The sequence below is a fragment of the Bombina bombina genome, chromosome 10 (genome assembly GCF_027579735.1).
Source record: "Bombina bombina isolate aBomBom1 chromosome 10, aBomBom1.pri, whole genome shotgun sequence".
In the NCBI taxonomy this organism is placed as follows: Eukaryota; Metazoa; Chordata; class Amphibia; order Anura; family Bombinatoridae; genus Bombina; species Bombina bombina.
This window is the reverse complement of record NC_069508.1, coordinates 164,607,264-164,621,273: the sequence shown is the minus strand read 5'-3', so window position 1 is coordinate 164,621,273 and position 14,010 is coordinate 164,607,264. Positions and strand designations below refer to the sequence as shown.

General features: G+C 41.1%; 1 protein-coding gene across 3 annotated transcripts in view; it reads right to left on the bottom strand.

Annotated features, from left to right (window-relative positions):
• Positions 1 to 14,010, bottom strand: part of EPS15 (epidermal growth factor receptor pathway substrate 15) — a 269,067-nt gene that overhangs the window by 215,918 nt on the left and 39,139 nt on the right. For all 3 annotated transcript variants that reach the window (XM_053693489.1, XM_053693490.1, XM_053693491.1), the window contains exons 2-3: positions 6,554 to 6,595; positions 2,414 to 2,503 (exon numbers count right to left, since the gene is read on the bottom strand). In XM_053693489.1, coding sequence (XP_053549464.1) covers positions 2,414 to 2,503; positions 6,554 to 6,595 — 132 coding nt within the window. The remainder of the gene's footprint in view (positions 1 to 2,413; positions 2,504 to 6,553; positions 6,596 to 14,010) is intronic.

Below are 14,010 nucleotides of genomic sequence, written 5' to 3'. Positions count from 1 at the left end.
CTATGCACATACAACTTTCCAATTTACTTCTATTATCTAATTTGCTTTATTCTCTTGGTATCCTTTGTTGAAGGAGCAGCAATGTACTACTGGGAGCTAGCTGAAAACATTAGGCGAGACAATGACAAGAGGAATATATAAGTGCAGTCACCAATCAGCAGCTAGCTCCTAGTAGTGTAATGTTGTTAAAACCTGCATGCTCTTTATGAATCATAAAACTTTCATTTCTGCCTTCACCATCCCTTTAAGACGCACTCAAAACCAGTTATACATTATTCCAGGCAACCCAGGTGCTGAACCAAAAATGGGTTAGCTCCTTGGCTTAGATTCCTGCTTTTTCAAATAAAGATAGCAAGAAAACAAAGAAAAATTTATAATAGGCGTTAATTAGAAAGTTGCTTAAAATTGCATGCGATGTCTGAACCATGAGAGAAAGAAATGTGGGTTAAGTGCCCCTTTAAAGGGACAGTCTACTCCAAAAATGTTATTGGTTAAAAAGATAGATAATCCCTTTATTACCCATACCCCAGTTTTGCACAACCAACTGTTATATTAATATACTTTTTACCTCTGTAATGAACTTGTATCTAATCCTCTGCAGACTGCCCCCTTATCTCAGTGCTATTTATAGACTTGTATTTTAGTCAATCACTGCTGACTCATGAATAACTTAATAGGAGTGAGCACATTATCAATATGGCACACATGAACTAGCACTGTCTAACACTGTGAAAAGCTAATAAAATGCACTGAGATAAGTGGCGGCCTATAGGGTCTTAGAAACAGGCAGACATTTAGAGATGTAAAGGTTATAAAGTATATAAATATACTAATGTTTATTGTGCAAAGCTAGAGAATGGGTAGTAGGGGCATTATCTATATTTTTAAACAATACATATTTAGGAGTAGACTGTTGCTTTAATTAAAAAGTATACCTAGCACCCCTCACCACCTCCCCTTCCTCCCCCCCCCCTCTCCCTCCCATCCACCTTACCCCCTTTCTCATCACTAGATAGCAGGTTGAGGACCGAATTGGTTGAAAATGTTTCACTTATACATGGTATAGATTGTTTATTATAGCATGTTATGTATATTGGAATCGGCAAGATATGCTTTTAAGTCATACAATGCATAATGGTGACAGTTCTTACATGGGACTTTGTAAACATGAGCAGAGAAAAGGCACGGGAGGTACCCTTCCGTTGCACCTACATATGGGCCACATGGACAATACCTCTATTTCAGAGTGACTTTTGCATACATGTGATAAATCGTGAGGGTGGCCTACTCATGAACAATCACGTGCACACGGGCCATAACTATATAATGCTGTCCATGTGCTGTATATTGTATACTATATTGTAACGCTGTCGATTTTCAATAGTATAAGTATAAGTATACCTAGGTAGGCTCAGAAGCAACTGTGCACCACTGGGAGCTAGCTGCTAATTGATGGCTGCACATAGCAAATTATATCATGGAAGTCAATAGGAAACTCATTTAAAATTGCGTGTTCTGTCTGAATCATGAAAAAAACATTTTTGGGTTCCTTTAATCTTTTACCTATTACAAAAAGTGAAGCTACTTCACAGCAGTGCTCCTATGGTCATATCTAGATAGAACTTACCTCATTCTAAATCTTGTTTCAGGTAAGTACATTCCTTCAGGGTGATTACTCCCTCCATTTACAAGTGGAATCAGCACTTGTCTGCCTTTCTTTACCTATTCATTACAAACATTTCCCGCTAATGTATTCCGGCAGAATTACACTAATTCATATATGGGACATTAAAGGGACATTATACACTACATTTTTCATTGCATAAATGTTTTGTAGATGATCCATTTACGTAGCCCATCTGGGTGTGTTTTTGTAACATTGTATAGTTTTGCTTATGTTTAAATACCATTGTGCTGATTTTCAGACTCCTAACCATGCCCCAAAGTTTTAGATGTATACTGATGTATACAGACTTCAGATTGCTTCAGTTTGTATAATGGGTCTTTTCATATGCAGAAGAGGGGGGAAGGGTCTGCTCTCAGCCCCTTTCAGTGGGTGTCCCAGCATAACTTCATCAACAGTGCTAAATTGGGAGCTTCTAAGTCAGTTTTAAAAAGATTTTATACTGGAATGTTAGATCAGTATCTCTGCATATTCTTTATAGTAGTGTCTATTACAAGCAGTTAAATGAAAATTGTCGTATACTGTCCCTTTAAGCTGCAGTTCTTCCTTTTGCATATTACACTTGATTTTTGGTTGTTAATCAGTCGGGTACTTTCACTTACAATGACTGAGTAATGGACATATACATGTGTAAGAACTGAAGGCAAACCCATTAGCTACATATAGTGAATGTATATCTAACCTTGTATAAGTGTTAGAAATCCCAACACGTATGGAAGGGTCACCTACCTTGCTGAGTATCAAGTCTGGAAGGCCAGACCTCTTTAGGAAAAGTGCAGCATCTGCGGCCAACACTCTCCCTGAGCCAGATGATTCCACCTACAGAAGACATGAAGGAAAACGGTAACGTCCCAGCTCACAGAGTATATGGCTTATTATTATCAGGTATTTGTAGAGCACCAACAGATTCCGCAGCACTATAAACATAGGCGGTATACAGGATAACATTTATAGGGATCAATTGGGTAGAGGGTCCTGCGGAGAGGTGCACTGTTGTAGTCGGCTCTTATGAAGGTGATCTACAAACAGCTGGGCTCATAGGCTCACATGCTGAGGGGTTCAAGGGAATAGAAATGGAGATAGGAAGGTTAGTGTAGGTTGTATGCATCCCTGAATTGTAGAGTCTTTAGGGAGCGCTTAAAAGGATGGTAAATTTTATTAATGAAATTTGTCAAATGTTTTATTTCATGTCTTATAAACAATTTGCATATTTTCTTATTTTTATTTTTTTTACATTATTAAATATTCATTATTTTTGTATTCTATAATTCCTGTCAATCACTTCATTGGCTCCGCCCATCAATGTAGCTTCTCAGCACACATCACTATCATCATACCTGCGCTTTATTTACACAGGAACGCTTCCTCCGTTCTTCTATCTCGTTTACCTTGAGTAGATTGACGTGTACAGCATTCCCGCCCGCTGTACACGTCACTAGGATCCGAGCCGCACGTTCAAAACACAGGAACGCTTCCTCCCTTCTTCTATTTTTTTTACTATCAGCAGATTGACGTGTACAGCTGTACACGTCACTAGAAAGAACCTTTCACAGTAAATGCGCTTTTCAAATTTAGTTTGCTTTTAGCCACCTCCCCTCCAATCGTATTGTTTTTTCTAGAAGACTGCTGTACACGTCAATCTACTCAAGGTAAACAAGATAGAAGAACGGAGGAAGCGTTCCTGTGTAAAGAAAGCGGCTCTGATGATAGTGATGTGTATAGCAGACAGGACTGCTGTACACATTTCTAGAATCATCAGTAATACAATTTGTAAGTAAAACGGAAAAAAAGAGCATTTACAAAAGTTAGAAAATTTTGTTGAACATCAATAAGTTGAGGTAAATTATGAATCCTCTATTTTGTGCCACTCATGCAGAAAAGTAACAAGCACTGACAGACTGTGATTACTACAGGGAGTGCAGAATTATTAGGCAAATTGTATTTTTTTTTTATTATTGAACAACAACCATGTTCTCAATGAACCCAAAAAACTCATTAATATCAAAGCTGAATAGTTTTGGAAGTAGTTTTTAGTTTGTTTTTAGTTTTAGCTATTTTAGGGGGATATCTGTGTGTGCAGGTGACTATTACTGTGCATAATTATTAGGCAACTTAACAAAAAACAAATATATACCCATTTCCATTATTTATTTTTACCAGTGAAACCAATATAACATCTCAACATTCACAAATATACATTTCTGACATTCAAAAACAAAACAAAAACAAATCAGTGACCAATATAGCCACCTTTCTTTGCAAGGACACTCAAAAGCCTGCCATCCATGGATTCTGTCAGTGTTTTGATCTGTTCACCATCAACATTGCGTGCAGCAGCAACCACAGCCTCCCAGACACTGTTCAGAGAGGTGTACTGTTTTCCCTCCTTGTAAATCTCACATTTGATGATGGACCACAGGTTCTCAATGGGGTTCAGATCAGGTGAACAAGGAGGCCATGTCATTAGATTTTCTTCTTTTATACCCTTTCTTGCCAGCCACGCTGTGGAGTACATGGACGCGTGTGATGGAGCATTGTCCTGCATGAAAATCATGTTTTTCTTGAAGGATGCAGACTTCTTCCTGTACCACTGCTTGAAGAAGGTGTCTTCCAGAAACTGGCAGTAGGACTGGGAGTTGAGCTTGACTCCATCCTCAACCCGAAAAGGCCCCACAAGCTCATCTTTGATGATACCAGCCCAAACCAGTACTCCACCTCCACCTTGCTGGCGTCTGAGTCGGACTGGAGCTCTCTGCCCTTTACCAATCCAGCCACGGGCCCATCCATCTGGCCCATCAAGACTCACTCTCATTTCATCAGTCCATAAAAATCAGTCTTGAGATATTTCTTGGCCCAGTCTTGACGTTTCAGTTTGTGTGTCTTGTTCAGTGGTGGTCGTCTTTCAGCCTTTCTTACCTTGGCCATGTCTCTGAGAATTGCACACCTTGTGCTTTTGGGCACTCCAGTGATGTTGCAGCTCTGAAATATGGCCAAACTGGTGGCAAGTTGCATCTTGGCAGCTGCACGCTTGACTTTTCTCAGTTCATGGGCAGTTATTTTGCGCCTTGGTTTTTCCACACGCTTATTGCGACCCTGTTGACTATTTTGAATGAAACGCTTGATTGTTCGATAAACACGCTTCAGAAGCTTTGCAATTTTAAGAGTGCTGCATCCCTCTGCAAGATATCTCACTATTTTTGACTTTTCTGAGCCTGTCAAGTCCTTCTTTTGACCCATTTTGCCAAAGGAAAGGAAGTTGCCTAATAATTATGCACACCTGATATAGGGTGTTGATGTCATTAGACCACACCCCTTCTCATTACAGAGATGCACATCACCTAATATGCATAATTGGTAGTAGGCTTTCGAGCCTATACAGCTTGGAGTAAGACAACATGCATAAAGAGGATGATGTGGTCAAAATACTCATTTGCCTAATAATTCTGCACTCCCTGTATGCTTGTAATGAAATACATATGTTCAATGGTCCAGATGGCTAAGCTTTTGATTGGGCAGAAAAGAAAAAAAAAATAGAGGAGGGAGGCTGGCAGGGGAGCATTATCTATAAGATATTAGATGAATAAAAAAAATGTATTTAAAAGAAGTAATAAAAAAAAGAGGCTTTTATAAAAAATATGGCATGAACTTTAACTTTTTTTAAAGTTATATTGAAGAGTTTACCATCCCTTTAAAGCTTACAAAACTAGGGGAAAGTCTTGTGGAGCGAGGCAGAGAGTTCCACAATATGGGAAGTCCTGTAAACGGGAATGTGAGGAGGTAACAAGAGAGGAGGAGAGGAGGAGATTGTGAGCAGAGCGAAGGGGACGGGAGAGTATCTGGTGACAAGGCCTGAGATAAGGGGGGGAGCAGTGAAGTTGAGGGCTTTGTATGTCAGAGTTAGAATTTTGTGTTTAATCCTGGAGGCAAGAGGAAGCCAGTGAAGGGATTGGCAGAGAGGTGCAGCAGATGAAGAGTGGATTGTAAAGGAGCTATGTGGCAGCTAGGAAGACCAGAGAGGACAGAGTTGCAATAGTCAAGGCAGGAAAGGATGAGAGAGTGGATTAAATTCTTAGTTGTGTCTTGTGTAAGGAAATGTCTAATTTTAGAGATGTTTTTAAGGTGGAAGTGGCAGGATTTAGGTCTGAGTCAAGTGTGACCACAAGACTTCGAGCATGCGGGGTAGAGGTAATGATGGAGTTATCGATAGAGAGAAATGGCGGGTGGAGATTTTGGAAGAAGAGGGGGGAATAAGGAGAGATTTAGCTTAAGGTAGTGAGAGGACATCCAGGATGAGACATGAGAAAGACAGTTAGTGACCCGGGTTAGCAAGGAAGGAAAGGTCTGGTGCAGAGAGGTAGATTTGGGTGTCACCGGCATACAAATGAAATTGAAACCCGTGGCTTAGAAAGAAGAATGTGGTTATCACCCAACTACAGCAAGCAAACCTAGTGATACCATCATTCATAAAAGGACAAAATGTTATAATGTATGCCAAAGGCTAATGAGCAATATGTGTGTGTATATAGGAGTGCGTGCCCATGCATATCTGCGTGTGTGTGCATGTGTGACCAGACATTAACTGATTATATTCACAAACATAAGCAATCAAATAAAAACACAAACAGCCCCACATCTGCTCCATTTTAATGCCAAGCCAGCTCATTAACATTTCTCCTGAAATAACCCTACCCAAGCACACACGATACTATATTTATAGATACAACAGACAGACAGCACAGGCCAGTGCTCGCAGCTTGTGCTTCAGTACTTTGAGCACAGGATGCTGCATATTTATAATATTAAATTAATTGAAGAGATGCTTTGGCAAAATAAACCATAACACACAGTGAGAAAACAAAAGACACCAACCTGGTGGAAATACTTCTCGTACACAGCATTGTTATTCAGGATCTAGAAGAGAAGAAAAAACTCATTATTGGTGCGTAATTACAACAATGAAATCTGTAATGGAGGAAAAAGAGCAATAAGAGACTTGGGCATTGAACAAGATCTGTGACTAAGAGCAAGTAGATAATGAAAGTGCCTGCCAGTCTGATCTGTTCTTGCGTTCAACAAGAGAGAATAAACAGTACCTGAAGGAACATTTTATAGCCGTACAGCGGACAAATACACAACCAGAAACTTATAGACGTCCGTCTGCTCTGCTAGCCCAAAAAGAACACTAAATAATGTTATAAAACGATCATTGTACCTAAACAATGTCCCTTATATTGTTACAAGTAGACTGGACTTTCCCTAAAGCAATGATGACGCTTCCTTCATTAGAGGTTCCACAAATACTGTATTAAAAAAAAGCATGAAGTTCGTGTTTAAAGGGACATGAAACCCAAAATCTTTCTTTTATAATTCAGACCCAAAATACAATTTTGAAATAATAATATCAAATTTGCTTCGTTTTCATCTTATTCTTTGTTGAATCGATATCTAGATAGGTAGCGTGCACATGTCTGGAGAACTACATGACAGGAAACAGTGCTGCCATCTATTGCTCTTGCTAATGTATAACATTGTTGCAAAACTGCTGCCATGTAGTGCTGCAGACACGTGCACGCTCCTGAACTTGCCTGACTGCTTTTCAACAAAGAATAACAAGAGAACAAAGAAAAATTGATAATAGCAGTAAACTGGGAAGTTGTTTAAAATTGCATGTTTTATTTGAATCATGAATGGAAAATGTTGGGTTTTATGTCCCTTTAATACATTAAATGGAGCAGCCCTGAAGTAAAGGAATTAAAGGGACATTAAAGGGCCATTATAGTAAAAAAATGACATGCTCTAAATCTGTTAAGAGTATGTCATTTTTTGACTATCGATCCTTCTCTAATGTGCAACTAGCGCTGCTGATTGGATTGGTTGGTGGGTTCAGCTAGAGACCAGCAATGCACCGCGGGTCTCGAGTGGAACATCTATTGTGTTTAACCCCTATGTGGGGGGGTTAAATATACACTACAGCAGGGTTGATAGCTAACAAATGACATGCTGCAACGGATTAGAGATGTCATTTTCAAGTATAATAGCCCTTTAATGTTTGACATCAAAGCGACTATAACTGACTGTAATACAATTTGTGCAGATAATAAAACAATTGTTATTTAAAGGGATAGTAAAGTCCAAATTAAACTTTCATGATTAAGATAGGGCATGTAATTTTAAACAACTTTCTCATTTGCTTTGTTCTCTTGGTATTCTTAGTTGAAAGCTAAACCTAGTTAGGCTCATATGCTAATTTCTACTGGAACATGGTAAATAAAAGGGATTATCTGTGTTTTTAAACAATAACATTGTTGGTGTTTACTATCCCTTTAAGTTATTATTGTTGCTACTTTTATTAGTTAGATCAGTCATTTATAACAAATTGAAAATGTTCTCAAGTGGGAATCGCTTTGTTATCCGATACTGTGAAGATAGCTAGTTTTTGCCTTCTGTTCATGCGATATTGTCTTTGTGTTTTGCATCATTTCAGTGACCCTACTTAGGTAGATCACACACTTATAACAAACTGAACTTTTTCTCAAGTGGGAATCAGTCCATTTATATTGAGATAACATCTGCAGTACTAATTTCTAGCCTGACCATGCTGCCATTATTTGGTGTTTTGTATCACATGTTCTCTGTAATCGAACTTGAATATCAGAGATTGAAGGGAAAGTCTAAAAAAACCTGCATGATTCAATTAGAGTGTGTAATTTTAAAACACTTTTAAATTAACTTCTATTTTCAAATGTGCTTTGTTCTCTTGCTATCCCTAGTTGAAAGAGAATATGCACATATCCTACACTAGTGGGAGCTAGCTGCTAATTGGTGCCTGCACACATTTGTCTCTGGTGATTGGCTAAATAGATGTGTTCATCTTGCTGCCAGTAGTGCAATGCTGTTCCTTCAGCCAAAGATAAGAAAATGAAGCAAATTTGACAATAGAAGTAAACTGGAAAGTTGTTTAAAATTGTATGTTCTATCCAAATCGTGAAATTAAAATTTGGGGTTTCTTATCCCTTAAAAAAAAAAAAAAAAAAAAAAAAAACACCACCACCACACATTTTGTGGCAATTTTTCTTCAAACTGTTGGTATCTTTATTTGAAAAAGCAAGAATGTAAGCTTAGGAGCCGGGCCCATTTTTGGTTCATCACCTGGGTAGCACTTGCTGATTGGTGTCTAAAGGTAGCCACCAATCAGTAAGCACTAAATAGGCGCTGAACCAAAAATGGGCCGGCTCCTAAGCTTAAATTCTTGCTTTTTCAAATAAAGATACCAAGAGAACGAAGAAAAAACAAAATTTATGCTTACCTGATAAATTAATTTCTCTTGCTGTGTATCCAGTCCACGGATTCATCCTTTACTTGTGGGATATTCTCATTCCCTACAGGAAGTAGTAAAGCTGTCCATATAGCTCCCCCTCTAGCTTCACCCCCCAGTCATTCGACCAAAGGTTAGGAAGAAAAACAGAATTTATGTTTACCTGATAAATTACTTTCTCCAACGGTGTGTCCGGTCCACGGCGTCATCCTTACTTGTGGGATATTCTCTTCCCCAACAGGAAATGGCAAAGAGCCCAGCAAAGCTGGTCACATGATCCCTCCTAGGCTCCGCCTACCCCAGTCATTCGACCGACGTTAAGGAGGAATATTTGCATAGGAGAAACCATATGATACCGTGGTGACTGTAGTTAAAGAAAATAAATTATCAGACCTGATTAAAAAACCAGGGCGGGCCGTGGACCGGACACACCGTTGGAGAAAGTAATTTATCAGGTAAACATAAATTCTGTTTTCTCCAACATAGGTGTGTCCGGTCCACGGCGTCATCCTTACTTGTGGGAACCAATACCAAAGCTTTAGGACACGGATGAAGGGAGGGAGCAAATCAGGTCACCTAAATGGAAGGCACCACGGCTTGCAAAACCTTTCTCCCAAAAACAGCCTCAGAAGAAGCAAAAGTATCAAACTTGTAAAATTTGGTAAAAGTGTGCAGTGAAGACCAAGTCGCTGCCCTACATATCTGATCAACAGAAGCCTCGTTCTTGAAGGCCCATGTGGAAGCCACAGCCCTAGTGGAATGAGCTGTGATTCTTTCAGGAGGCTGCCGTCCGGCAGTCTCGTAAGCCAATCTGATGATGCTTTTAATCCAAAAAGAGAGAGAGGTAGAAGTTGCTTTTTGACCTCTCCTTTTACCAGAATAAACAACAAACAAGGAAGATGTTTGTCTAAAATCCTTTGTAGCATCTAAATAGAATTTTAGAGCGCGAACAACATCCAAATTGTGCAACAAACGTTCCTTCTTCGAAACTGGTTTCGGACACAAAGAAGGCACGACTATCTCCTGGTTAATGTTTTTGTTAGAAACAACTTTTGGAAGAAAACCAGGTTTAGTACGTAAAACCACCTTATCTGCATGGAACACCAGATAAGGAGGAGAACACTGCAGAGCAGATAATTCTGAAACTCTTCTGGCAGAAGAAATTGCAACCAAAAACAAAACTTTCCAAGATAATAACTTAATATCAACGGAATGTAAGGGTTCAAACGGAACCCCCTGAAGAACTGAAAGAACTAAGTTGAGACTCCAAGGGGGAGTCAAAGGTTTGTAAACAGGCTTAATTCTAACCAGAGCCTGAACAAAGGCTTGAACATCTGGCACAGCTGCCAGCTTTTTGTGGAGTAACACAGACAAGGCAGAAATCTGTCCCTTCAAGGAACTTGCAGATAATCCTTTCTCCAATCCTTCTTGAAGAAAGGATAGAATCTTAGGAATCTTTACCTTGTCCCAAGGGAATCCTTTAGATTCACACCAACAGATATATTTTTTCCATATTTTGTGGTAAATTTTTCTAGTTACAGGCTTTCTGGCCTGAACAAGAGTATCAATAACAGAATCTGAGAACCCTCGTTTTGATAAGATCAAGCGTTCAATCTCCAAGCAGTCAGCTGGAGTGAGACCAGATTCGGATGTTCGAACGGACCTTGAACAAGAAGGTCTCGTCTCAAAGGTAGCTTCCATGGTGGAGCCGATGACATATTCACCAGATCTGCATACCAAGTCCTGCGTGGCCACGCAGGAGCTATCAAGATCACCGACGCCCTCTCCTGATGGATCCTGGCTACCAGCCTGGGGATGAGAGGAAACGGCGGGAATACATAAGCTAGTTTGAAGGTCCAAGGTGCTACTAGTGCATCTACTAGAGTCGCCTTGGGATCCCTGGATCTGGACCCGTAGCAAGGAACCTTGAAGTTCTGACGAGAGGCCATCAGATCCATGTCTGGAATGCCCCACAGTTGAGTAATTTGGGCAAAGATTTCCGGATGGAGTTCCCACTCCCCCGGATGTAAAGTCTGACGACTCAGAAAATCCGCTTCCCAATTTTCCACTCCTGGGATGTGGATTGCAGACAGGTGGCAGGAGTGAGTCTCCGCCCATTGAATGATTTTGGTCACTTCTTCCATCGCCAGGGAACTCCTTGTTCCCCCCTGATGGTTGATGTACGCAACAGTCGTCATGTTGTCTGATTGAAACCGTATGAACTTGGCCTTTGCTAGCTGAGGCCAAGCCTTGAGAGCATTGAATATCGCTCTCAGTTCCAGAATATTTATCGGTAGAAGAGATTCTTCCCGAGACCAAAGACCCTGAGCTTTCAGGGATCCCCAGACCGCGCCCCAGCCCATCAGACTGGCGTCGGTCGTGACAATGACCCACTCTGGTCTGCGGAAGGTCATCCCTTGTGACAGGTTGTCCAGGGACAGCCACCAACGGAGTGAGTCTCTGGTCCTCTGATTTACTTGTATCTTCGGAGACAAGTCTGTATAGTCCCCATTCCACTGACTGAGCATGCACAGTTGTAATGGTCTTAGATGAATGCGCGCAAAAGGAACTATGTCCATTGCCGCTACCATCAAACCTATTACTTCCATGCACTGCGCTATGGAAGGAAGAGGAACGGAATGAAGTGTCCAACAAGAGTTTAGAAGTTTTGTTTTTCTGGCCTCTGTCAGAAAAATCCTCATTTCTAAGGAGTCTATTATTGTTCCCAAGAAGGGAACCCTTGTCGACGGAGATAGAGAACTCTTTTCCACGTTCACTTTCCATCCGTGAGATCTGAGAAAGGCCAGGACTATGTCCGTGTGAGCCTTTGCTTGAGGAAGGGACGACGCTTGAATCAGAATGTCGTCCAAGTAAGGTACTACTGCAATGCCCCTTGGTCTTAGCACCGCTAGAAGGGACCCTAGTACCTTTGTGAAAATCCTTGGAGCAGTGGCTAATCCGAAAGGAAGCGCCACGAACTGGTAATGCTTGTCCAGGAATGCGAACCTTAGGAACCGATGATGTTCCTTGTGGATAGGAATATGTAGATACGCATCCTTTAAATCCACCGTGGTCATGAATTGACCTTCCTGGATGGAAGGAAGAATTGTTCGAATGGTTTCCATTTTGAACGATGGAACCTTGAGAAACTTGTTTAAGATCTTGAGATCTAAGATTGGTCTGAACGTTCCCTCTTTTTTGGGAACTATGAACAGATTGGAGTAGAACCCCATCCCTCGTTCTCCTAATGGAACAGGATGAATCACTCCCATTTTTAACAGGTCTTCTACACAATGTAAGAATGCCTGTCTTTTTATGTGGTCTGAGGACAATTGAGACCTGTGGAACCTCCCCCTTGGGGGAAGCCCCTTGAATTCCAGAAGATAACCTTGGGAGACTATTTCTAGTGCCCAAGGATCCAGAACATCTCTTGCCCAAGCCTGAGCGAAGAGAGAGAGTCTGCCCCCCACCAGATCCGGTCCCGGATCGGGGGCCAACATTTCATGCTGTCTTGGTAGCAGTGGCAGGTTTCTTGGCCTGCTTTCCCTTGTTCCAGCCTTGCATTGGTCTCCAGGCTGGCTTGGCTTGAGAAGTATTACCCTCTTGCTTAGAGGACGTAGCACTTGGGGCTGGTCCGTTTCTACGAAAGGGACGAAAATTAGGTTTATTTTTGGCCTTGAAAGACCTATCCTGAGGAAGGGCGTGGCCCTTACCCCCAGTGATATCAGAGATAATCTCTTTCAAGTCAGGGCCAAACAGCGTTTTCCCCTTGAAAGGAATGTTAAGGAGTTTGTTCTTGGAAGACGCATCAGCTGACCAAGATTTCAACCAAAGCGCTCTGCGCGCCACAATAGCAAACCCAGAATTCTTTGCCGCTAACCTAGCCAATTGCAAAGTGGCGTCTAGGGTGAAAGAATTAGCCAATTTGAGAGCACGGATTCTGTCCATAATCTCCTCATAAGGAGGAGAATCACTATCGATCGCCTTTACTAGCTCATCGAACCAGAAACACGCGGCTGTAGTGACAGGGACAATGCATGAAATTGGTTGTAGAAGGTAACCCTGCTGAACAAACATCTTTTTAAGCAAACCTTCTAATTTTTTATCCATAGGATCTTTGAAAGCACAACTATCTTCTATGGGTATAGTGGTGCGTTTGTTTAAAGTAGAAACCGCTCCCTCGACCTTGGGGACTGTCTGCCATAAGTCCTTTCTGGGGTCGACCATAGGAAACAATTTTTTAAATATGGGGGGAGGGACGAAAGGTATACCGGGCCTTTCCCATTCTTTATTTACAATGTCCGCCACCCGCTTGGGTATAGGAAAAGCTTCTGGGAGCCCCGGGACCTCTAGGAACTTGTCCATTTTACATAGTTTCTCTGGGATGATCAAATTCTCACAATCATCCAGAGTGGATAATACCTCCTTAAGCAGAGCGCGGAGATGTTCCAACTTAAATTTAAATGTAATCACATCGGGTTCAGCTTGATGAGAAATTTTCCCTGAATCTGAAATTTCTCCCTCAGACAAAACCTCCCTGGCCCCCTCAGACTGGTGTAGGGGCATTTCAGAACCATTATCATCAGCGTCCTCATGCTCTTCAGTATCTAAAACAGAGCAGTCGCGCTTACGCTGATAAGTGGGCATTTTGGCTAAAATGTTTTTGATAGAATTATCCATTACAGCCGTTAATTGTTGCATAGTAAGGAGTATTGGCGCGCTAGATGTACTAGGGGCCTCCTGAGTGGGCAAGACTCGTGTAGACGAAGGAGGGAATGATGCAGTACCATGCTTACTCCCCTCACTTGAGGAATCATCTTGGGCATCATTTTCAGTGTCACATAAATCACATTTATTTAAATGAAAAGGAACCCTGGCTTCCCCACATTCAGAACACAGTCTATCTGGTAGTTCAGACATGTTAAACAGGCATAAACTTGATAACAAAGTACAAAAAACGTTTTAAAATAAAACCGTTACTGTCACTTTAAATTTTAAACTGAACACACTT